The 23,755-nt window shown below is 34.0% G+C and overlaps 3 protein-coding genes across 10 annotated transcripts; 2 read left to right on the forward strand and 1 right to left on the reverse strand.

Annotated features, from left to right (window-relative positions):
• Positions 1 to 3,415, forward strand: LOC105950026 (choline monooxygenase, chloroplastic). The gene is made up of 10 exons (XM_012973348.2): positions 1 to 385; positions 906 to 951; positions 1,110 to 1,245; positions 1,336 to 1,410; positions 1,505 to 1,717; positions 1,801 to 1,896; positions 2,015 to 2,139; positions 2,702 to 2,795; positions 2,888 to 2,938; positions 3,013 to 3,415. The coding sequence occupies exons 1-10, from the start codon at positions 58 to 60 to the stop codon at positions 3,148 to 3,150; spliced, it is 1,302 nt and encodes a 433-aa protein (XP_012828802.1). The 5' UTR covers positions 1 to 57; the 3' UTR covers positions 3,151 to 3,415.
• Positions 3,416 to 4,574: 1,159 nt separating this feature from the next.
• On the forward strand, positions 4,575 to 7,084 carry LOC105949963 (choline monooxygenase, chloroplastic). The gene is made up of 10 exons (XM_012973271.2): positions 4,575 to 4,962; positions 5,172 to 5,217; positions 5,309 to 5,444; positions 5,533 to 5,607; positions 5,688 to 5,900; positions 6,007 to 6,102; positions 6,201 to 6,325; positions 6,415 to 6,508; positions 6,587 to 6,637; positions 6,731 to 7,084. The coding sequence occupies exons 1-10, from the start codon at positions 4,662 to 4,664 to the stop codon at positions 6,866 to 6,868; spliced, it is 1,275 nt and encodes a 424-aa protein (XP_012828725.1). The 5' UTR covers positions 4,575 to 4,661; the 3' UTR covers positions 6,869 to 7,084.
• A 107-nt stretch (positions 7,085 to 7,191) lies between these two features.
• ACA8 (autoinhibited Ca2+ -ATPase) lies at positions 7,192 to 21,902 on the reverse strand. Of its 8 annotated transcripts, none has more exons than XM_088823682.1 (37): positions 21,684 to 21,751; positions 20,445 to 20,534; positions 18,622 to 18,671; positions 18,466 to 18,591; positions 17,776 to 17,892; positions 17,642 to 17,693; positions 17,082 to 17,203; positions 16,833 to 16,964; positions 16,636 to 16,725; positions 16,394 to 16,463; positions 15,879 to 15,949; positions 15,719 to 15,802; positions 15,498 to 15,575; positions 15,342 to 15,416; positions 15,002 to 15,085; positions 14,817 to 14,899; positions 14,632 to 14,740; positions 14,489 to 14,544; positions 14,110 to 14,152; positions 13,924 to 14,007; positions 13,702 to 13,839; positions 12,849 to 12,914; positions 12,662 to 12,760; positions 12,384 to 12,494; positions 11,936 to 12,106; positions 11,247 to 11,306; positions 10,506 to 10,670; positions 10,295 to 10,411; positions 9,664 to 9,762; positions 8,981 to 9,118; positions 8,793 to 8,893; positions 8,544 to 8,589; positions 8,317 to 8,451; positions 8,084 to 8,191; positions 7,905 to 7,996; positions 7,634 to 7,725; positions 7,192 to 7,546 (listed from the first exon to the last, which is right to left on the reverse strand). In XM_088823682.1, exons 3-37 carry the CDS (start codon positions 18,625 to 18,627, stop codon positions 7,512 to 7,514), a joined length of 3,255 nt encoding a protein of 1,084 aa, XP_088679808.1. In that variant the 5' UTR covers positions 18,628 to 18,671; positions 20,445 to 20,534; positions 21,684 to 21,751; the 3' UTR covers positions 7,192 to 7,511. The 8 variants fall into 8 exon arrangements, with proteins under 8 accessions (XP_088679808.1, XP_088679802.1, XP_088679803.1 ...); XM_088823676.1 differs by adding an exon at positions 18,925 to 19,048 and having other exon boundaries at positions 18,466 to 18,671; XM_088823677.1 differs by lacking the exon at positions 21,684 to 21,751 and adding exons at positions 18,925 to 19,048; positions 20,646 to 20,726 and having other exon boundaries at positions 18,466 to 18,671.
• Positions 21,903 to 23,755: the final 1,853 nt, after the last annotated feature.

Consider the following 23,755-nt stretch of genomic DNA (forward strand, 5'->3'; position numbering starts at 1 on the left):
AAAAAATAAAAATAAAAATAAAAATAAAAAGAGAGAGAGAACTTCGCTTTAATCGCCATGGCTGCAACAATGGTGAAGCTCGCATTTCCCCACCACTTCTTCCCGCAAATTCAAGAACCCAATTTCCGATTAATTACGAAAGAACCCATTAAACCCACAAATCGAGCTCATTTGGGGAAGCACTACAGCCATTGCCGCAGTAAAAATGGTAACTTTTCAACCATAAGTGAAAATAACAATGGGAAAATCAGAAGCTTGATCGAAGAATTTAACCCAGAGATTCCGATCGAAGAAGCATTTACCCCACCAAGCTCATGGTACACTGATCCTGATTTCTACTCTCATGAACTCGATCATATCTTCTACACAGGATGGCACCCTGTTGGTAATTACTATGCGCACACACCTTTTTTTTTTTTTTTTTTTTGTGTTTTTAGATCGTAATCCGCAGGTATGCATACATGTATTGTATCTATATGTATGTTCATGCATTTGTAATATGTACTATCTGCATTAGCGGAGCCAAAATTTGAAGTTCGGGGTGTTTCTATTTATATTAATAAAGATTTGAGAAATGTTGTGGGGGGCCATGACCCCCCCTAGTCCTATGGGAGCCACTGACTCTATCTGTTTATATTTTGTTGATGTTTTTTTTATGGTATTCCCAATTGTGTCATTTTTTTGTGGTAGTTTTACTCGTATGAAATAGGAAGGAATTCGAATGTACGAAAAGACTAGACAATAATTTTTACTTATGATTTCACATTTTTTTCTTATATTCAAGTGACGACGTTTTTGTGACCGTTGATTATGATTTCACATTTGCGTCAATCGGTTGGGTTTTCTTGATTCCAAAAGTGTCTACTTCTTGTTTTAATTTGTGTGTTTTTGCTGCAAATTATTAGGATATACGGATCAGATTAAAGAGCCACGCGACTTTTTTACCGGCAGGTAAGTAGTTCTATGCTTTCGACACGATTAAATAGGACTAGTACGATATTATCGAGCCCGTTGCTGCATAGCAAATTCATGTGTGTTCATAGAAATGCAACTATAAGATTGTTTTTTTTTTTTAAGGTAGCAACGTAATATTTGATTAATTAAAGCAGATTGGGAAGTATTGAATACGTGGTGTGTAGAGACGAAGAAGGCGAGTTACACGCTTTTCACAACGTGTGTCGACACCATGCTTCTCTTGTTGCCTCCGGGACTGGGAAAAGTTCTTGTTTCGTATGTCCGTATCATGTGAGTTCTCGACAAAAAATTAAGGTATTTATTATTCGTAAAGTGACTCTGCTTTAAATCTTGATATTTAAATCTTTTTTAATTTCCCAGGGTTGGACGTATGGATTGGACGGAAAACTCGTCAAGGCAACAAGAATAACAGGAATCAAGAACTTCAAAGCGAATGTATGCAATTGTATATTTTTATTTACCGAACGATGATTTTTTAATTTTTAAAATTGTTTTTTTAATTTTTGATCTGGGGCATTACGGAAGGTAGGAAATGGGACTTGTTCCGATCAGAGTCGCCACGTGGGGCCCGTTTGTGCTAGTCAACTTCGAAGACGGAGCTACTCCGAATGAAATTCTCGATAACAAATCCGTGAGCCACGAGTGGCTAGGAAGTGCAGCGGAAATATTAAGTGCAAACGGGATCGATTCGTCGTTGGATTATGTATGCAGACGCGTGTATACCCTTGAATGCAATTGGAAGGTGTCTCCGTCGGGTTTGTTTCGGTCATTAGTATATTATATTATTATGGTATGTCCGATATATTTTTTTTTCTTCGTGTGCAGGTTTTCTGCGACAACTATCTAGATGGTGGTTACCACGTTCCGTACGCGCATAAAGGTCTTGCGTCTAGTCTCAAGCTTGGCTCGTACTCGACCGAAGTAAAGCTACTAAGTAAACTCGTTATCGTATTTATCATATTTAAATATTGATGTTACTTTTTTCCTTATTTTTTGTCGTTTTTTTATTCTCCCTTGTATAAATTCATGTGGATATCAGATGTACGAAAAAGTTAGCATCCAAAGCTGTGGTGGCAATAAGACCGGTGACTCGGAAGAAGAGTTCGATAGACTTGGGTCGAAAGCCTTTTATGCATTTGTTTACCCAAACTTTATGATCAATAGGTTAGTTTCGTTTGGATCATTTCAAAGATTTTTCTTCCTTTTATTTTGGGTAAATTACAGCCACCCTCTAGTAAGGTTAAATTACAAAAAAACCCATCATGTTTGGGTAATTACAACCACCCATCAACTATGAATCTTCTTACGCGTCTACCATTTTGGTGTCAAATTCAACAGAATCTTTTACAACGGGGAAGGTTCTTCAGTTTGTACTTGTTTTTTGCAAAAAAAAAAAAAAATCAGCATCTGATGCACCACAGCCTGATATTTACAAGCCAATAGGCACATCTTATGATCATCTTGTTTCCAAATGTGGAGTACGAATGAAGTAAAACGGGTACAAACTGGAAAATATTCAACATAATCTAGAAGATTCAATTAAATTTGACACCGCGAGAGTGGATGTGTAAGAAGATTTATAGTTGATGGGTGGTTGTAATTACCGAAACATGAGGGGCGTTTTCGTAATTTAACCTTGCTTCAGGGGTGGCCGTAATTTACCTGTTTGTTTGTTTGTTTGTTTGTTTCTCAAATCAAATTATCTAAACTGTTTTCCGAGATGTAGATACGGACCTTGGATGGACACCAATCTAGTACTGCCTCTTGGACCCAAAAAATGCCAAGTGATTTTCGACTATTTTCTAGATGCTTCTCTTACGGTAAGTTCGTACAATTAACATCAAGCACATTCCTAAACAAGTACGATGACTTATAATTCACATGGTATTCGTCTATATTTTGTTTGTTTTAGGACAACGTTGCATTCATAGGAAAATGTTTGGAAGACAGTGAAAGAGTACAGGTAATTAATTCTCAGCTTCACAAACTCTACAATCTTATCATAAAAATGTAAGAAGATTTTAAGTGTTTATTCAGGTAGAGGACGCGTTTTTATGCAAATCGGTACAGGAAGGACTAGAATCTCCGGCTTATAACATGGGTCGGTATTCTCCGAATGTCGAGATGGCTATGCATCATTTTCATTGCCTACTTCATCGGAATCTCACTATCTAATATACACTACTTATCTTGTGTGTGTGTGCGCGCGTGTGTTCATTCTCCTTTACGCGTATATCTACTTCTTTTTGCATCTTCCGTAAGCGAAAATTGTCTCGATTACACAATGTAATTTCAATAGTGAAAATGCACGCAGAACGAATGTAATGCATAAAGCGCTATACTAGGTATGAACAAGAGTTTATTGCAATTAGGACCCCTATGTTATATCGAATTGCTAAAAAGTTACCCTATATTATTTTTTTGGCAAAATTCTCCTTAATCCTTATGATTTAATTTATTTATTTTTTTAGCAATTAGTACTCCTATTTTAGGGGTTATGTGGTAAAACAAATTGAATCATAGGGGCGTTTTTGCTAATAATATAATATAATATAATGTAGTTTTTTAGCAATTCAATATAACACTGGGTACCGAGTGCAATAAACCCGTATCAACAAAGACCTATAAAAGAACCACATTATATCAATTATATTACATAATTTATACAAAAATAAAAAAAAAAACCATTGACTTAAATGACATGCAACTCTCCTAAATTAATGGTCGATTTGCATTTTGGCTCCCAAACAAAACTTTTTTGCACATTTTTACCTGAACTTGTTATTTTGTTGCACGGTGGCGAAGACTTGCCATTTTTAGATGAAATCCACACGAACACTAGCACATGCGAGTTTGGCAGGGGCAAAATTGTCTATTCACTTAGTTTCAATGCCCACTCGCAACTCGTACCTACCACTAAAAAACCCATCACTTACACCAAGCATAAATTAAATTGCTCGACAAGCATTGCACCGTTATTGTTACTACTATTTATTGCATGGCAAAAAAATTATTTTTTTATTTTTTTATTCTTATTTTATCATTCCATCAAATAATTATAATCTCTGGTTCTGTGTAAACAATTCATTTAAATAAACGATACTTATGTTTATTTTTATTTCATTTTCGCAATGGTTTTTTATTATTATTATTATTAATAATAATTTCCTAACGTACATTTGGAATCCCACACCGTGCATGGGGTATATACATATAATACAAGTGTATGTATAGTACATTATCTCTCCAGCTTGTCAGACATCGTCACATGTGAAGCACATGATCTTCTCCTTCTTCATATTTTGATGCGATCTCTTGTGTATCATAAGATTTCTTTACTGAACGTAAGAAAACTCTTGTTTATTATTTCTCTTCATAGTAAAACCCTAGCACAATACGACTATTTAAAGAGAATAAAACCCTAGAATCCTAATCTAACTAGGAAAGATAATTACCTATACTAATTAAATGCTTAATATATATGATAACCCTAAACAGACGTAGGCTATATTCATTATAAATAAACTATTCTAATTAATTAATAATAAAATACTACTAACTAATAATTAAATAATATATTAAATAATAAATCCCAACATATTTCCGAGCTATTATATATTTCATCTTTCTTTCAATCTTCTCTGAGTTTGCTGTACAAAAACATAACTAAATTAACTGTAATCGCCATGGCTGCAACCACGGTGAAGCTCGCATTTCCCAACCACTTCCCATTAATTACCAAAGAACCCACTAAACCCGGAAATCGAGCTCATTCGAGCAAGAACTACAGCCTTTGCCGCAGTAAAAATGGTAACTTTTCAACCAGCAGTGAATATAAAAATGGGAGAGTAAAAAAGATGATCGGAGAATTTAACCGAGAAATTCCGATAGAAGAAGCGTTTACGCCACCAAGCTCATGGTACACTGACTCTGAGTTTTACTCTCATGAACTCACTCAAATCTTTTACAGAGGCTGGCAGCCAGTTGGTAATTTTTTTTATTTTTTTTTTAAATTTAATAATCTCGCCTCGGCATAAATACTAATTCAAGGTTTATGCTATATATTAACGAAATGCTAAATGACATTTTTCATGCCATTAATATATTGCATTATGCTTCATGTAATATATTGCTTTAAATAGGGTTTGAGTTTCTGATTGTAATTTGTGTTTTTTGGCTGTAAATTTAATTATTAGGATATACGGATCAGGTTAAAGAGCCACGCGACTTTTTTACCGGAAGGTAAGTAATAATTCTATGTTTTCGACATGATTAAATAGGATTAATACAATATATTTAAGGTAGCTAAGCTAATAAATATTGATTGAAGCAGATTGGGAAGTGTAGAATACGTGGTGTGTAGAGACGAAGAAGGCGAGTTATACGCTTTTCACAACGTGTGTCGACATCGTGCTTCTCCGGTTGCCTCCGGGACTGGGAAAAGTTCTTGTTTCGTATGTCCGTATCATGTGAGTTCTTGAGAAAAAAATTAATTAAGTGTTTTTTTATTATTAATATATTTCACTAATTAATAATGTATGTTTATTAATTTCCTAGGGTTGGACGTATGGGTTGGATGGAAAACTTATCAAGGCAACAAGCATTACCGGAATCAAGAACTTCGAACCGAGTGTACGCGAATTTCATCTGCTTATCGAAAGGTTTACTTTTTTTTTTGTTCCTGAATGTGACATTTAATTTATGGAAAGTAGGAAACAGGACTTGTTTCAATCAGAGTCGCCGTGTGGGGCCCGTTTGTGCTGGTCAATTTTGAAGATGGAGCTAATCCAAACGAAATTCTTGATAACAAAGATGTGAGCAGTGAGTGGCTAGGAAATGCAGCAGAACTACTGACTGCAAATGGGATCGATACGTCGTTGGATTACGTACGCAGACGCGTATATACCCTTGACTGCAATTGGAAGGTAACAAACCTTTTTTCTTGTTTTTACATATACGTACAAAGATCGAATCTTTGCAATATATTTTTGTCAACATATACTGTAAAATGTATTTTTTTTTATTGAGCAGGTTTTCTGCGACAACTTTCTTGATGGGGGTTATCATGTTCCGTACGTACATAGAGGATTTGCATCCAGTCTCAAGCTTGACTCGTATTCAACTGAAGTAATGCTAATAAGCAAACTCGTTCTCTTATTATGATATCGAATATTGATGTTCCGTTTTTCCTTATTTTTGTCGTCTTTCTACAATTCATGTATCAGGTGTACGAAAAAGTTAGTGTGCAAAGGTGCAGGGTGAACAATACCAATGGCAGAGAAGAAGAGTTTGATAGACTTGGTTCTAAAGCCTTTTATGCATTTGTCTACCCAAACTTTATGATTAGTAGGTTGGTTTCATTTCAAATATTCTTTTTCCTACTGTTTTTCACTTTTTCTTTATTTCGTGTGCTCAATCTGAATGTTCTCGGGGATGTAGATACGGACCTTGGATGGAAACCAACCTAGTACTGCCTCTGGGACCAAAAAAATGCCACGTGGTTTTCGATTATTTTCTAGAGACTTCTCTTACGGTAAGTTCATTTAAATTTTGCAGACACTCCTGAACAGGTACACTGATCATTCATAATATTCATCTAAACTTTTTATAGGTAAACATCGATTTCATTGAAAAGAGTTCAGAAACCAGTCATGGGGTCCAGGTCAGTCGCAGCTTTTACACTCAAATGCCTTTAATAACAAAATCAAGAATAGACGAAGATTTGATGTTAAACCGAAGAAAATCTTGTATGCAGGAAGAGGACATGTCTATAAGCAACTCCGTCCAAAAAGGACTAGAGTCCCCAGCCTATCACGTGGGTCGGTATTGTCCGAATGTTGAGATGGCTGTTCATCATTTTCATTGCCAGCTTCATCGAAACCTCAGCAGATGATACAACACTAAATCGCTACGATATGCATCAACATTGGTGTTCGACTAAACAAGTCGAGAGAGAGCTTATTGTAATAATTATTCATCCAGGTTCTTAATTGCAATTCCATACTGATCCTTTGCAGCTAAAAAGTAGTGTTATACTAAGCCGGCCTATCACGTGGGTCGGTATTGTCCGAATATCGAGATGACTAAGAATCATTCTATTTGCCTGCTCCATCGAACTATCTACGTTCGCATCTTCCATGAGAGAACTATCTCAATTACTTTATGTATTTCCAACAGTGAAAATACAATCTGTGTACAGTGGCTCAAAGAAACGAATGGAAATTCAAAACACGCTTAAATAAATCCACAAAAGCAAATCCAGAGGTTCACTTGTCTGTAGTTTTTCGATTTCATTACAACGTTTAATGAAGGGCTATATACTAGGTAGGCATCAAGAAAGGCCTATGAAGGCAAAATAGTTTTATCAACATATTTATATTCACGCGGGCTCAACAAAAAAAAAACCAATCAACAAAAATTGTCTCAACCTCGGAAGACGAAAGTAACACACCCAAATTAAAACTTAATTTAGAAATGCATGCCTAAAAGTTAGTCGAGAGTTTAGTGTTCTGTGCCTCTATACAGATGTCATCCAGTTATGTGGAAACCTCTTGATCAGCGTCCCCTTTACCTGAAAACAGGGATAATGATGATTGATTTAGCTTAAAATGACTTTCGTTTCAATGTTATTAAATCATAGAAAATAATCTGTATTTACCAGTCGGGTTCTTCTTTCGACGAATCCTGAAGTATTCGCCGAAATTTCTCTCCGGAACTGGGATTAGTTTTCCAACAATAGCAAGGGGCCAGCTGATAACCAAAAGGCAGAAAAACGTACTTTTTTTATCAGACACAAGAATATTATTTGCGATAATGCAAGTCATATTTAAAAACAAACATAGCCATTGCAACAGAGAAGCAAAATATTCGTACTAAATAATAGACTTAACACAAGACTCGAGTATACTAAGAGAAAATTGTACACGCACCTGATAATACCGATGGCAATGGAAACAAGCCATAATTGCCAACTGAGACGAACAGTTGACGCAAACTTCCCCAGGAAAAAGATGATCATGAACTAGAAGAGGATGCATAACAAGATAAATACGTTAAAAGGCTGAATGAAGTACCCAAGTTACTACTATTAGGATGTAAAATGAAGTACCTGAAGCACGACTTCAATGCCAACTATTCCCATGAAGAGTCGGTTTTTAGTAACTCCCTTCCACACGTTCATTTGTTCTGGTTGTCGAGCATTGAATTCATTGAAGATCTATGACATTCAGAACAAACCGGTTAATAGAGAGAAGAGGGGGAATCGCCATTCTCTTCAGTAAATAAAACAGGACTACTAAAACCCCCTACTAAATCCAAATCTGACTAGTCTGTGCAAAATACCTGACAAAAGACAAAGGCGTTGAATATCAATGTATTCTTCACTTTGAAAGCATGGGCCTTCTCATCATGCTTCAGATTTAGGATGCTTATTCCACCAAAATTCAATATCAGGAGCACAGTTACTTGATACATAGCCTAAAATATTCAACAAGCAAAAATTATAATCACCCATATTAATTCCTAACATAAGACTGTTGTTTCATTGGTTCAGAAAATATATCCGATACCTGTATTAACAAGTTCCTCCACATGATATTTGTTATCAGAGGTTCCCTAAAACAGCAAATAATGCCTTGATCAGCAAATAATCCACATATTACTTAACTAATATTGAGATAATGCAAATGTAGAACATCCCATATAATGAATGTACAATGATATTTCTGATTTCATAGTAGGACATTTATAGGCCCAGCCAGTAAACAACTGTTTCAAATGCAGAAATGACAGCTTCAGACGTATGCAAAAATTCTAACCTTCTACCAACGGGTTTTCTCTTCATGAGGTGATCTGTAGGGGCCTCTGTGGCCAGTGCAAGAGCTCCTAGTGTGTCCATGATAAGATTCACCCAAAGAAGCTGCACAGAAAGTAGAGAAGTGAAATTAATGAAATAGAAAGGGAAAGGCATACAAACAAGAATATGAGAGGGAAAGAGATCACACACCTGTACAGCATTTAGTGGAACATTACCCGAAGACACTGCGGCCACAACATTAATAACCAGCGCTGCAACATTAACTGTAAGTTGAAATTGAATAAATTTCTGGATGTTTGCATATACCGATCTACCCCAGCGAACAACCTGCAATTGACAGAAATATTTTTTTACCAACAGAACCAATGGCACAACTGTCGGCTACCAATCTTTAACCGCGTAAGAAAAGATGATGGGCCCAAACAGAGAAACTTATTCTCCAGTTTCGTGTGCCCATGGTATCAATATAATAGACCTAATCATTCTATCCGAGAAATTCCTATATGAACTGCAGTGCTTATCCAAATTGCCTAAGAAGATGGAAGTACATCTGACTTAAATACCAAAAGAGATTACTTTCTAATCACTAGCTGACAATGGTGACCCAACAAGCAGAAAATACTAAATCTTAAGAACAGTCCAAATCCCATGAAAATGAGAGTGAGATAGCAATCCCCATAGAAAATCCTTAACAAGAAAGTGACAAATGATACACGAATATGTATATTACGATGTACTTTTATATAAAATATACAAATCAAAAAAGAAAGGTTAAATATGCAACTAATTCACTAAGGCTAATTGCAGTTCTCTTTAACAAATATTTCTTATTAATCAAGACAAATCATTTTAATCAAGATACAAAAACTAACCTTTACAACGGAAGAAAAATTATCATCCAATATTATGATATCTGAGCTCTCTTTGGCGACTTCGGTGCCTTGAATACCCATTGCAAGACCAATATCAGCCTGCACCAAGATGGAATTGGAAAACATGTCATATGATGCCAAAAGAAAAGGTCAAAGATTACACAAAAACAACAAGTAAAACTCCTTTTAATAACTACCCTACTTCTGAAAATACCAGTAATGGCTGCCATAACCAAATCCTAAGGCATCCAATAATACAAATATTCATGAAAGATATGGCGTCAATCCATATTCACTTCAGATTACACGAATGAAAGCGATATCTTTTGCAGAAGAAATTAAAATTGTACTGTACTTCTTCTAAAGTCACATAAACATATACCGTTCATTAAGGAAATTCCTCCGGCCGCATAATTGTATTAAATGGAAGCCATGAATCATAAAACGGGTTAATCTAAAATCCAATATTATACAACCAACTGGAATCCCAAATAAAGTAGTGCTGTGACTAAAGAAAACACAGTTCAGAGTAGATAAGAAAATATCCGTCACATAATCCAAGTACCAGAGAATCTCTTAATGTAATTCATAGGACACAGTCCAAATATATCTGGCAAATGAAAAGGCAAACCTCATGCAGTGCAGGAGCATCATTAGTACCATCTCCGGTCACAGCAACAACGTGTCCCCTCTTCCTCAATGCTTGCACCAGCAAGAGTTTGTCATTTGGTGATGACCTTCCCATTACCTGTTAGCAAAAATGTTATAACAAGTCAGTTACAAACTTCAGTGTCCAGCACAAACGCACATACAGTTAAGCAGCAATAATGTTGAGCACATACCGAAATTTTATCAGCCATTTCTAATCTCTGTGCTTCAGTATAGTTACGGAATGTCTTTCCTTCAATAAGATTAGGCTCCGTAGCATCTGCATCTGACCCTAATATCCCACACTCCAAGGCTATTGCCCTAGCAGTTTGAAGATTGTCTCCAGTGACCATACGAACCTATAATTTTATTAACAATAATCAAGATGACTGCATAGTTTATAATCAAGAAGAAGCAAGTAGATATAAAAATAATATATAAATAAATGTTTCGAGGCAGAAAACCTAGGGGTGCAGGAAACTATAGAGTAGATAGTTGGTAATCGGTTTCTGGCTAAACCATTAGCCGATATATAGCATCGATAAGAATATTTACAAGAAAACCAGACCACAAAAAGTACAAGTTAGGGAACCTACTGAAAAGATGTAGTTCTTCTTTATTTAATTGTTCAGTTTCGAGTACACAACCTACAGAGCAATTTCTCAACAACAAAAAAACTATCTCATGCTACACAGTTTCTGAATACTTGTCTCCACAAAATTCAAAAACATTAACGTATTTATATCTGCCTTTTTCCAACAGAATGAAAGGGGGAAGAAATGATAGAGACAGAAAAATACCCACAAATCATTTATCAAAACAGTAAGGGAATATACCAACCTGAGGAACATAAAGCACACCTCCCAAAAAAAAAAAAAACACGCAAATGTTATACATCATTTTGTGTGCATATTTCGCAGAAAGAGTGTGCATACCTTAACACCAGCATTAACGCATAACTGAACGGCTTCTCTCACACCTGGCCGACAGGGATCCTGCATTGAACATAACGTCATTAAGAACAAGCTTTTTCAAGTGAGAACAGATGCAGAGAAGTATATACTTACGCTGGAAGGATGAGTTAAAAAAAAAAAAATTAATAAATAAATAAATAAATAAATAAATAAAAGCAGGATGCAGTTGCAATATAGATGCCAGAAATCATCAACGTGTGGGAAGAAATTATGTTATGAGTGTAAACTACATCATAAAACACAAGGCCCCAACAGCACCCAGAAAGAGAGGTTAAAACATAAAGAAGATGAAGACAGAACTTCATGGATGAATCCAAGAGAGGCAACCAATGAAAGAGACAATGGTAAGCAGCAGCATATTTATACAATTCTTCCAGTTTCTGTTCAATTAAATTGATATATAATCACTGGAGTGTTACTCCAGTATTTTAATTAAGCTATTGTTCACGGATTAAGAGAAGGATAAAAATGCAAATAACTAATCTGCATAAGGCGAGAACTAAATTAAATGAATACATGCATTAGATGGGAAGCCAGTGAACTTGAAATTTTTCACTTATTAATGAAAACAATTTCAAGAAAAATTGAGAATAATTTCAAATTGCAAATTATTGTCATCTCTATAGAAAAGATATACAAGTCATGAGCACCTTGATACCAACAATCGCGAGCAAAATGAGGTCATCCTCAGGGAGCTGCCATTTTTCCAGTTCCTCGTCATTAGTTGGAACCTTCTCCATTTCACACGTCCTATAGGCAATAGCAACACAACGCAAACTACCTACAGCCATATCTTCAATTGCTTTCTTAAAATAAGCTACCTGCAAAGAACAATAAACGTACTTAGTAGCTGAAATATCAAGAAAAATAAACATATTAACACTTTAAAGATAGAGAGTGATGTGTTTGTCATTAGACAAGGTCAAGATCAGGCATCATAACCATGTAATTTTTTGTTTTCCACGGAAAATTACACTACGCAGAACACATTTTCTTGCCAAGTTCAAGCAAATAATTAATATAGCTAATAGAGATTGAGTAATGGGATCACTCCAAGAAAATGATTGTTATTAACTACAGTCGATCATTTGAACAAACCTTATCTTCATCCATCTGGACCACATTGTCGTTTGCATCAATGTAACTTGTACAAGAAGCAAGCACCATTTCTGCAGCACCTTTCCAGTGCACATGAACTTCAGAATTTGACTGTTGACAGAAGGAACAAAAGAAGAAAACATTTAATTGGCATCTAAGGAGAGAGCATATAACAAACAGCATGTGGTTAAGAAAGTGCTTTCTTATTGTGCAAAATAACGCGGAGAAAGAAAACAATTCTGAAATACCATCTGAATATATATAAATATATAACTTACCAGCTTTACAGCAACACCGCCCCGTTTTTTCTCTGAGTTGAAGGGGAAAGCATGAATTATCACCGAATCGGAACGAGCAGAGCCAAAATCCATTCCAAGCTACAAGACAGAACAACATATAAAATCAAGTTTTTGAAGCAGGCAAGAGGACCATATACCAGTAAAATGACAAAAAAAAAGGTGTTACATTAATTGCCCATTGCAGAATCGCCTTTTCGGTTGGTGATCCAGAAATTTCAAGAGCTCCCCCACCCTATGAGAGAATAGCCACAGAAAGTGCAATGCTTAATAAGTATATATGAGCAAGAAAAGGATAATGTATTGTTTTGTTCATAAAGCTCAACCATACAGCATCACAGAGAGACGGCATCTCTTATTCACAAGTCCTTGGCAGTACGCGTCAATAAAGAGAATCCACATCGTTGAGACAATTATTTAAACATATAAATGATATCTATGTCAATACTAGTTTCAGAAGTCAATGAACTAATGAGGAGTATCCCTATGTTGGATAAGAGATGCGGTCTGGAGGAACACTAGCTGACTATAATTTCTTCATCAAAAAAAACATACAACCAAGGACTTGTGGCTAGCTCTACTTTCAATTGTCTAAACCAAACTATATGAATCATTATTTTTTTACAGAAATGACAGATATTACATCATTTAAATTTAAACACAAATTTCAAAAATAAACGCACACAAGTTTATTAGTGGGAAGTTACAGCCAGAAATAAAAATTAGTATACTCAAAATAAGAAATATATATATATATATATATATATATATATATATATATATATATATATATATATATATATATATATATATATATATATGTGTGTGTGTGTGTGTGTGTGTGTGTACCAAGCATCACATGGTTGTCTACCAGGGACTTAAACAATCATCACAGCGCAAGAAATATCTACCAGATGACCTCCCTCTGAGCCCTCAGCTAATCTACTATACACACACACGCACACACTCGAACGCACATTCACTAGTAATCATAAACTAATCAGAGAATTCTGCTAAAATACCTCAGGCACAAATACGCTGCCAGTTGAATTTTGAGCAATCCCTTCAATAAGCAAAGAGATGACCCTTGGAGGAACGAGAGACTTGTTTTCAGGTGAATCCATTTTATTTCCACAAGCATATACCTCCACTACTGTCATCTGTAAAGTGTACACACACAAAAAAAATACATATATCATCTTCAAAATAAAAGATGGAAGTGAAGAGATAAAGCAGAAAAGTACCTGGTTAAGAGTTAGAGTTCCAGTTTTGTCACTGCAAATGGTAGTTGCAGACCCCATAGTTTCACAGGCTGACAGCCTCCTGACCTGCAGTCCAATCATGTAATGTGGCTCAGGGAAACCATAATAGAACATAAAGAAAAATAAATAAGGGTGTATATGCCTTAAGTACAGAGAAAGTATGCATACCAATGCCTTATCAGCCATCATTTTTCTCATAGAATATGCGAGCCTACAAAAAAAATATATTAAAGTCAAAACAGAAAATGAACCATGTGTTTGTACAACATTTGCAAGGGTGAAATGTGGCAATGAATGAAAGGAAGTATCAGCAAACCATGGTTTAGAACGATGGCTTAAAGTAGTGATGTAGGATTATATCACGATATTAGAACGATGTTTTAGAACAATATGATATCATGGAAGCATGATGACGTAAAAGGTACAATTTCAATCATCTCCTCATGGATAAGAAAGAAATAGAAAAAGTTTGGTGCTGTCTAGACTTGTATATATAAAGGCGAGCATAAAACCCACCAGAAAAATTAATAATAACATATAAACTTACGTCAAAGTAACAGCCAATGGAAGACCCTCTGGTACTGCAACAACTACAATCGTCACCTGGAGTTTGTTCAGACCAGTCAAAACATTTCTAAGATGAACATACGGTAAGATTAATACCAAATCATAATCTAAATGTATACATACAGCAACAGTGAATATCTTTATGAAGCCATTTATTGCATCGCCAAATTTGGTCTTCCCAGCTGTGAATTGGACTCTGCCATTGGGGTCTGTGGTATGCCCGGTAAAAAACCTAGCAGATCAAAAAGGTTAATTTACCATATACCATCTGTTGAACAGAAAATAAGAGCAAAAGATGCAAGAATTACCTGATCACAAGGATTATCAGCACTGCTACTGCTACTGCAAGACCAACTATACCAATAAAGGTAGCAACACCATTCAACCGTACCTAACTCAGAAAAACGTAACCAAAAAATCAGAAGCCAACAACTAATCATACAAGGCACAAAATATCCATAATATGGATGTTCAAAATATCAATAAAAGTAACCTGCAATGGTGTCTCTTCACCATTATCCTCTGATATGCTCGCCATAAGTAACCCCCATTCTGTATTTATCCCGACGCTTGTTACCTGGGAAATAAGAATCAATGAAGTTAGTATCAACAATCAACAACCACATAAAACTGCAAATAAGACAGATGGTGACTGAGTATGTATACTAAAAATAGACATTGTCCACGAAATACACTGTCTGAGCGCGAATGGTTTTATAATCGTATTAAGAAGATTATCTACTTCACAAGCATAGAGTTTCTGTATTTCCATCTAAACATCAGCGAGAATTTGCTAATGGATATAAGCATATAAGTGCTTCTACATATATTACCAGCATGCTGCCATACCCATCAGCAACCTTGCATCCTGACATAAGAAAAGGTGCTCTAGTCGAGTCCTTGTGAACCTAAAACCAAAAATTCATTTGCATAAGAATCCTCGCACAATAAAAACCAAAAAAATACAGCAGACAGTCTCTTGAGCTCACAATTTTACTCTCCCCAGTCATGCTTGATTCATCAATTGACAAGGAGTGCCCAGAGACTACAAGTCCATCCGCGGGTACCTGTACACAGGAAAGCATGAATAAGTCAATCAAAATCAAGGAAATATATTAGTTCTTTCTTTTTTCTTCTTATTTTTTTCGGAATGGGATGGGGAGATTAGATATGTGTGTGAAGCAGAGAGAAGAGAGAAGAAAATCCTCACCTGATCACCAATTTTCAGAGGCACAACATCCCCAACCACTAAATCAAATATAGAAACCTTAATTCTACGCCCACTTCTAACAACCTGAAAATAATCACCAGGAAATGTAAGTAAAAAGTAAGGGGAAAATAGAGGAACTATTACACTGCATCAGACATACCTCCATTTGTATGTTTTGCTTCTCCTCATTCAAGTTTTGGAATTGAAGGGATTGTTTGTAATCACTTACGGCTGCAAGAAGTTTAATGCACATCTCATAACATGCTAAAGTTGACAGCGCTAATCATAAAAGGAAACGCTGTACATATTTGACGAATCCGTACGATATAGAATCTTGAACAGTTATGTTCCAATTAATTCAATTGTCATTTTGTAATTAGGACTCTTTTTTATTTATTGAAAGGCGTGTTTGTTCTAGATGATCTTAACTTATAAGTAAAACTACATATGTAACATAGTAGGGGCGCTTATCCCCGTCCTAGATTATTTTTGTCGTATAAAATTAGACTGATAAAACAGATATCGGACGTCAGATCACTCAAAATAAAATCAAGCACATATAGTGGGTGGAAGTGCCACATATACAAACACAGCAGCAATAGCACACAGATATTTTTCTTTACATGGCAGAAAATGAAATATCAGATTATATAGTCACACAGGAATGAGATTTACCTGTAAATATAATGACAATAAGAACTGCCATGGCAATGCTTCCTCCATCATACCAACCTTCTTTTATACCCTAACAATGAGATTAAGCATTTCAGATAGAGGAGAGAGGTACAGAAAACAAGACGCTAGAGCAACTATAGAATATAGTCCTTATGACAGGGGTTCAAAATGAAAATCAATGTCATAATATTCTGTAACCTGATAGTCTAAATTTACGAAATAAATCCTCTTATTAACCTCACCTCAGTCTTTATACCCAGCGCTAAAGAAGCAGCTGCAGCGACCATCAAGATGATCAGTGTGGTATCTCGACAAGCATCCCAGACAAAACTCTGTACATCAGAGAAAAGATATATTCCCAATTATACCCATGGACTAATTTTTACTCCATTTACAACACAAAAGGACTGGACTAACAACAGGAAATATCAATGCTCACCCAGAAATTTCGCCCTTTCTTTCGAGGATATGTATTCGATCCGAAAGCATTCTTTCGGTTTATGAGGTCAGTCTCTTCTCCAGAAACACCTAAGTCCAAATTAGACTTCAACTTCTCTGCCACTCCTTTAACCTGATGAAAAGAGTAAAAGAAAAGGAATCAGGAAAACACAGGTACGGAACAGCACGATACCAAAGTCAAGCTAACAAGAAAAAATGATGTTTACAGATACCACAGTGGGTAACTTACCCCTCCATTTTGCTGCAGAAAAGTGACATCGTGCTCCCTGGACATAGAAACCAGTTCCTCCGTGCTGATACCAAAATCACCAGTTGGAGATGCAGTTGAAGGTGCTTTTGCAGATCCTGGACCTAAAAAACAGAAACATAACTATGATAACCATGGTTTAAATTGATGCTCCCAAAAATGATGGAATTAACGTGGGCATCAAAATTCTAGATCACATCATCAAGAAATATGACATGAACAGGTATGCAACTATAAACACTGAAAATGTATACATTCCTACACAAATGCGGTTGAAAAGAATGATGACAAGAAACATTATGTTTCATCATACTTACCGACCTACCATTGCACAACCAGCTAATACAAGCTTCATCTCAGAAATAATAAGAAAAACACTAAACACATACATGCAGACGAGAAACAGAACTCATTTGGTGGGAACAAGCTTAGCAGAATGGCATCTTCAATATGACATAACCTGTCACTCTCACTACACTTTTTTTTCAATGAAGCTCAATCAACAAAAATTAACTATCCGAAGCAGAATAAAAGAGAATTACCACTAAGTCCTTTACCAGCCCCTTTACCAGCCGCTTGAAAAAGAACAGCAGCCTGCTCAAGAAACCATTGATTACAAACAAATTGGTTGAGAGCATAGAAAGGCAAGAAAATTATGAATGAGAAAAATAGGTACCCGAATGACTTGAGCATGCATTCTAATCTTAGCAATCAATTCCTTCTTCTCTTCTTCTTTCTTCAAGTCCAATGTATATCGAAACCGTCGAGAGGCATTCAACACAAGAGCAGCTTGCTGAAATCAAGTAATTTTATAACTAAGATTAAGGCCTGGCTCAAACATACCAACAACTAGCATGCAAAATCTAAACCACGATTCACCCGTAACATAGATTCCTATTGGTCTTAAAATACAAGTATATATAGTGCTAAAAATAAATGTCAAGTACATTTCTATTTAGATCTATAAATGCTATTAACATGTAAGAATTAGCCAATTGCCAACTTCTTTCAGTACCAAGATACGCTTATCATACGAGAACAAAATTCCTGGATAACCAATCTTGCTCAACAGATTCAAGAAAACACAATACACAAGCCTAACAGTGCAGGCGGGTGGGGCATTTGGAATAAAGAATCATGTAAGAAACATTATGTGAATTCCATTAACGCAACAGGACCAAACTCAATTTTGTTCCCGACGTAATTCATAATAGAGCAATTCTGTTCCAAACAAGAACTACAAATGGAAATAAGGAACACGGCAGAGCAACTGCGGTTCTCGCTAGAAACTAGTATGGAACTACAACAAAAACCACAACAAAATCACCGACCAACAGGAAAATAATTTGATTAAAACTGAACTCACCCTCCACCGACGCAACTGGTCGATTGGAGCACTTTTCGTCCGCACAATATTGAACGGCCCCGAACCGGAATCGTCATCCTCGTCATAGTTCCGGTTACTGTAACCGGCTTCAGGATCGTTCCGGTTGCGCCTGTACGGCGACGTCCTGTGTTCCTCACTCATTCTGGATTTCTGTTCGCCGCAGGAGAGATGACACCGTTTTATCTCTGTCAAAAAAATCAAATCAGCAATGTACAGACATTGCCAAAAATCTCGAGATTCAGACGAATTCCGGCATCCAAAAAAAAAAAGTAGAAAAATTAAACTTCAAAACTACGGAACTTCACTTTACACTTTATCTTTGTTTTCACTTTATCGAAACAACTCAGCAAATAAACTCTAAAACATCAAAAAAAAAACGAAAAGAAAAAAAAAATTCTCGGTATTTCTGTAAATATAACGGCAATACAAACAAAAAACCTGAAGAATCGGCTATGGCCGCACTACAGTTCAGTTGCAGGCGAAGAGTCGGGAGAGAAAGAGCGTTTAACGAAGTTTCTCGGAAATTTCCCACAAAACTGCTTTTCCGAATTTTACCTTCTCTCTACAAATAACCCCCAAAAGATCTATTTATTTACGGCTTTTACCGTATCTCCCACTATCAGATATTTTCCCGATTTTTACTACTGATTTTCTTTTCGTTTTCTACTATAAGTTTCCTTTTTTTCATTTAATTCTTGTAATTATTATAACGATTCGTTTTATATTGATTATATATTATATAATTTATAAATTATAAGTAATTTACTAAATTAAAAATATTATTTTTTTATATTGTGAATCTGCTACACATGATTCATTATTGGTCTTTACGGTCAATTATTATGTTTGTCAATTCTAATATTTTTTTAGAATTAAATTATTTGAAATTTGAATTTTCACCATCCAAATGTAGGCACAGTGAATTTATGGTACAGATGTTTTTCAATCGGGTGTAGCATCAATAAATCGTTACCTAATGCTGGCTAGGAATATAATATCGGTGTCGATTTTGGGAATAAACTTTTGAAATTGCTTTTTCGGTTGGAATGTTACCATGTTAGATTGGTTTTTAGTTAGCATATTGTTGAAATTAATTAAAAAATAAAAAGGAATGTGATACCGAATTAAAGTTAGTAGATATTTTGGTGAATAAAACATATGTCGGCCAGTTCAAAATTCAAATTCAAATAAATAAAAATCTCTTAAGTTGTGGATTATGCCTAGATTGAAACTTAAACCGGGTCGGCAGAATCACGCGCTTTAAGAAGACGTGTGACGCACACTTTCGTCGTAGTGGGTGGCCACGTCACCTATTTCTAGTTCTGTACAGATGGGTCACATGCAATACGCCACTTAATATTTCTATTATCAAACAAATAAATAATATCTTATCAAAAAAAAAAAAGAATAAATAAAATAAAATAAAATAAAATAAGAGGAAATTAGTAAAAGACCGACCGACGACCCCGAGAACAAGTGTTTCTCTGTTTGATAGTAACAACTGACACGTGGCATAAATTTTATTTTATTTAAATAAAATTATGTAACACTTAATTGACTTATTAGATCTATGTTTTAGATTTCCTTTGTGCCGACTCACATAAATAAAATATAAAAATAAAAATAAAGATTTTGTGTAAATTAAAATCATACATCTATTTATTTATTTAAAATAAATAATGTTTTTACCAATAGAAAAATATGAGAAATTGAGAATTTATTATTTGTCACAACAATGGAGCGTAGGGGTTATAATTTATAAACAACGCACATGATTCTTGAAATTTAATTTGATTTTTAAAGTTATGAATATATTCATTACCTTTTTTATAGTAGTATTTATTTATGTGGCCTACAATTTTTTTTAATTACGTATATATATTACCGACAAATACACAATAAATGAAATAATTGAAGGGGAGAAAATAAAAATAAAAATAATAATAATAAAGACATACCGAGTAAGGATAACTGCAGCTAGCGAAGTTGTTGAATAAACTTTATCTGGTGGAACTACCAAATCAATATATATGGAATATAAAACACGCCTGCAAATCAAATCAAAACCAATAACACAATTAATTAACGTAATAATAATTAGTGATAATTAAAAGCATATAAATCAAGTAGTAATTATTAAAGAAATTAATTTTGCGCACCAAATATCACATGCAGAAAAATCAATGCAGATTTAAACGGTTAACACTTTTTCATTCGCCAGAAGAAGATCAGAAACTTCTGTTTTAATTCAAGTCCTCCTGCTGTTATATATATATATAATATATATATTATATATATATGTATATTGTATATATAATATTCTTTCTTCAACAGAAATTAAAGCAACATTTATTTAGTATTGAGTATATCGCCGCCCTTTTTTTCTTTTAAGATATTTAGGTTACAAGTAAGGAATAAGCTCAGTAAAAAATTGTATATATATATATATATATATATTCTTATTTGTATGATGTAATTATTAACCAGAGTAGCTGTTTGTCAGTGAGTCACGGGATTGACGGAGTTAACAAATTTCCGTCTTTAATTAGGGTTTCATCATGAATTTCACAGGAAGCAACGATGTGTTGTTCTTAATTCTTATTTATTATTTATTATTTATTATTTTCTAGACACGTACCCACAATACACATTTTTTGTAATGTTTAAAATTATGATTATATATTATTTCTTTTATTTATTAAAAAAAATAGTATACCCATCACTTTATGTTTGTTTCTGGTATTCAAGATAATCTAGATTTTTTTTCCCTAGCATAATTTCTAACACATTTTTTCCAGTTCGATACACAACTAATTCGAGATTGTTCGTTAAAATCTCACGTGCACTCAATTTTTATTAGCATAACATCAAACTTGAAGATACGATTATTAAAAATGAAAAATAAATAAATATATAGTACGTAAATAAAAGCAAGTTATTCGAGCGCGCGATTCTCATATTAAAGCTCGTTCAAACCCTAGACTCATTTTTTTATCAAACGAAACTCAAACACAGTTTCGAAAGCTCGATAAATATTCGCGCAAGGTTAAGTTACAATTAACGTGCTTTCTTAAAGCAAATTACGCGTTTACTTTACGAATATATGATATATGACAGAACTTTTAATCTGTTTGTGGAAAGAACTGAAGAGCTAAAAAAAGATAAGGAAAAAATATGATTAAAAAAGGAGCGCATACCTTTTGGAATAATATGAGTGCCCTTTTGATTGAAACAGCAAAAAAGATAGAAACAAAAAAATAATATGTAAGCAAAGAATAATATATTTTGAAGATATATTATTTATAAAATAAGTAAGTAATTGTCTCAACTCTCAAGTCAGTATCTGTAGAAATTTCTTGGAAATTTCCATTTTGGATAATCATTAATTAATTGGATTTATTGCAAAATGGAAAATTAGAAGTGGAGTTGCTTGAATTAATATTTAACACGCCAGGTAGGTATTCGATCGGGAACGAAGACAATAACAAGAAATATTTTCTTTCATACCAAGGATTCACACTCTCGTATAATCGCTTATAAAATCATACGAGAGATGTAAATTGCATTAGGTTAATCATGTGTGACAATTCGACCCATCGACCGTTGACGACGAAATTCGAATTTAAGCTAATTGACACAATAACAAGAAATTGATTCAACAATTTCAAGAATATTTGGAAATTTGATTTCAAAACTTTTGGAAATTTACATAACTTTATCTCTTGTTCGTTCGTATATAATCGACCACTACATTAATAAAAATTACTCACTAAAATATAAACCAACTTTTTTTTTTTTCCTCAAATTACATTTATTCCTTACATAATAAAATTAAGGGTAAATTACAACCACCTTCTGAGGTATGGTTAATTTATGAAAAAACCCCTCTTGTTTGGATAATTACATATATCCCTCAAGTATGACCTTTCTTACAACTCCACCTTTATGGTGTCAAATTTAACATAATCATCTAGATTTCGTGGAATGTGTTATAGTTTGTACTCGTTTTGTATAAAAATACAGTTTGTGATGCACCACAATCTGATATATACAAGCCAAAAAACACATATTACGATCATCTTGCTTCAAAATGTAGAGTTTGAATGGTATAAAACGGGTACAAAAACGATAATATTTTGTATAATCTCGAAGATTTCTCTAAATTTGAAACCGCTAGTATGGACGTGTAAGAAAATTTATGATTGAGGAAGTGGTTGTAATTACCCAAACAATAGGGGAATTTTCGTAATTTGACCATACCTCAGGGGTCGGGTTGTAATTTACCCTAAAAATAATTCGACTATTAGTGTGTGAATTAAGTGTTTTCAAATGCAATTATCAAAAAAGAAAAAAAAAGTGTTTTCAAATATTAATAAATATTACTTTAATTCTTAAATTATTCTCCCAATGTCTTTTTCCGGAATAAAACGTAAAAAAAAAAAAAAAGAAGAAAAAGAAAGAAGCCAAACAAGCATTATTAGTGTATTTCCAATTATGGATTATTTGCAAGACAAAATATTCAAATATATATATTAATTTTATGTACTAGAATTCTAGAAATAAATTCAAAATGCTTTTCAAGCAATTTTATGATTAATTTTTATATTATTCATAATTATTACACACTAATTTATATAAATTTTAATATTTATTAAAGTTTTTTTTTTGAGTAATAATATTTATTAAAGTTAATACATATTTTAATAAAAGGGCATTATTTTGCACTACATTAATTATATTTATTAAAACTAATATCGAAATTTATGAAAAGATCATCAATGATAGGAATGAAATGTTTTATTTTGCAAAAATAAAAAAAAAAAAAAAAAAAAAAAAAAAAAAAAAAAAAGTGAAGCACTTGTTTTATCCACGTGTAATCATGTGAGTGGGAGTCCATTTTTGTGCTATTAACGGAGCATCCGTTTTGAATGTTTTCTCTTCCATTTTTTGTCCAATTTTCCCCCAAAATGAATATTATTTGTTAAAGTTTTCAAAAAAAAACTTGATTTCTTAGATTTAATACTTGGTTAAATTCATCGAATAAAATCGCACAATACACGTGTATACAAAACTATATAATTTGCTCACATTCACATATAATATATATATATATATATATATATATATATATATATATATATACTACACCCACTACATTAATCAATTGTAGCATCTAAAAAAGGCTGCGTTATATGCAAGATTAATTACACTTGTGAAAGACCAAATTAAAAAAATTAGTGTATAAATACTATAATACCCTTATTTATTA

This window comes from Erythranthe guttata, chromosome 10 (genome assembly GCF_056151865.1).
Source record: "Erythranthe guttata isolate IM_541 chromosome 10, IM_541, whole genome shotgun sequence".
In the NCBI taxonomy this organism is placed as follows: Eukaryota; Viridiplantae; Streptophyta; class Magnoliopsida; order Lamiales; family Phrymaceae; genus Erythranthe; species Erythranthe guttata.

Excerpts from the sequence above, each read along its gene's own strand:
- LOC105950026 (XM_012973348.2), top strand. The coding sequence starts at position 58 with ATGGCTGCAACAATGGTGAAGCTCGCATTTCCCCACCACTTCTTCCCG. Across the intron at positions 386-905 it reads CACAGGATGGCACCCTGTTG|GATATACGGATCAGATTAAA; the intron begins GTAATTACTATG and ends GCAAATTATTAG. Across the intron at positions 2,796-2,887 it reads TTCTAGATGCTTCTCTTACG|GACAACGTTGCATTCATAGG; the intron begins GTAAGTTCGTAC and ends TGTTTGTTTTAG.
- LOC105949963 (XM_012973271.2), top strand. The coding sequence starts at position 4,662 with ATGGCTGCAACCACGGTGAAGCTCGCATTTCCCAACCACTTCCCATTA. Across the intron at positions 5,218-5,308 it reads CGCGACTTTTTTACCGGAAG|ATTGGGAAGTGTAGAATACG; the intron begins GTAAGTAATAAT and ends TGATTGAAGCAG. Across the intron at positions 6,103-6,200 it reads TTGACTCGTATTCAACTGAA|GTGTACGAAAAAGTTAGTGT; the intron begins GTAATGCTAATA and ends TTCATGTATCAG.
- ACA8 (XM_088823678.1), bottom strand. The coding sequence starts at position 18,627 with ATGAGTGAGGAACACAGGACGTCGCCGTACAGGCGCAACCGGAACGAT. Across the intron at positions 16,726-16,832 it reads AGAAAGGGCGAAATTTCTGG|AGTTTTGTCTGGGATGCTTG; the intron begins GTGAGCATTGAT and ends TCTGATGTACAG. Across the intron at positions 12,761-12,848 it reads TTCTGCAATGGGCAATTAAT|CTTGGAATGGATTTTGGCTC; the intron begins GTAACACCTTTT and ends TCTGTCTTGTAG.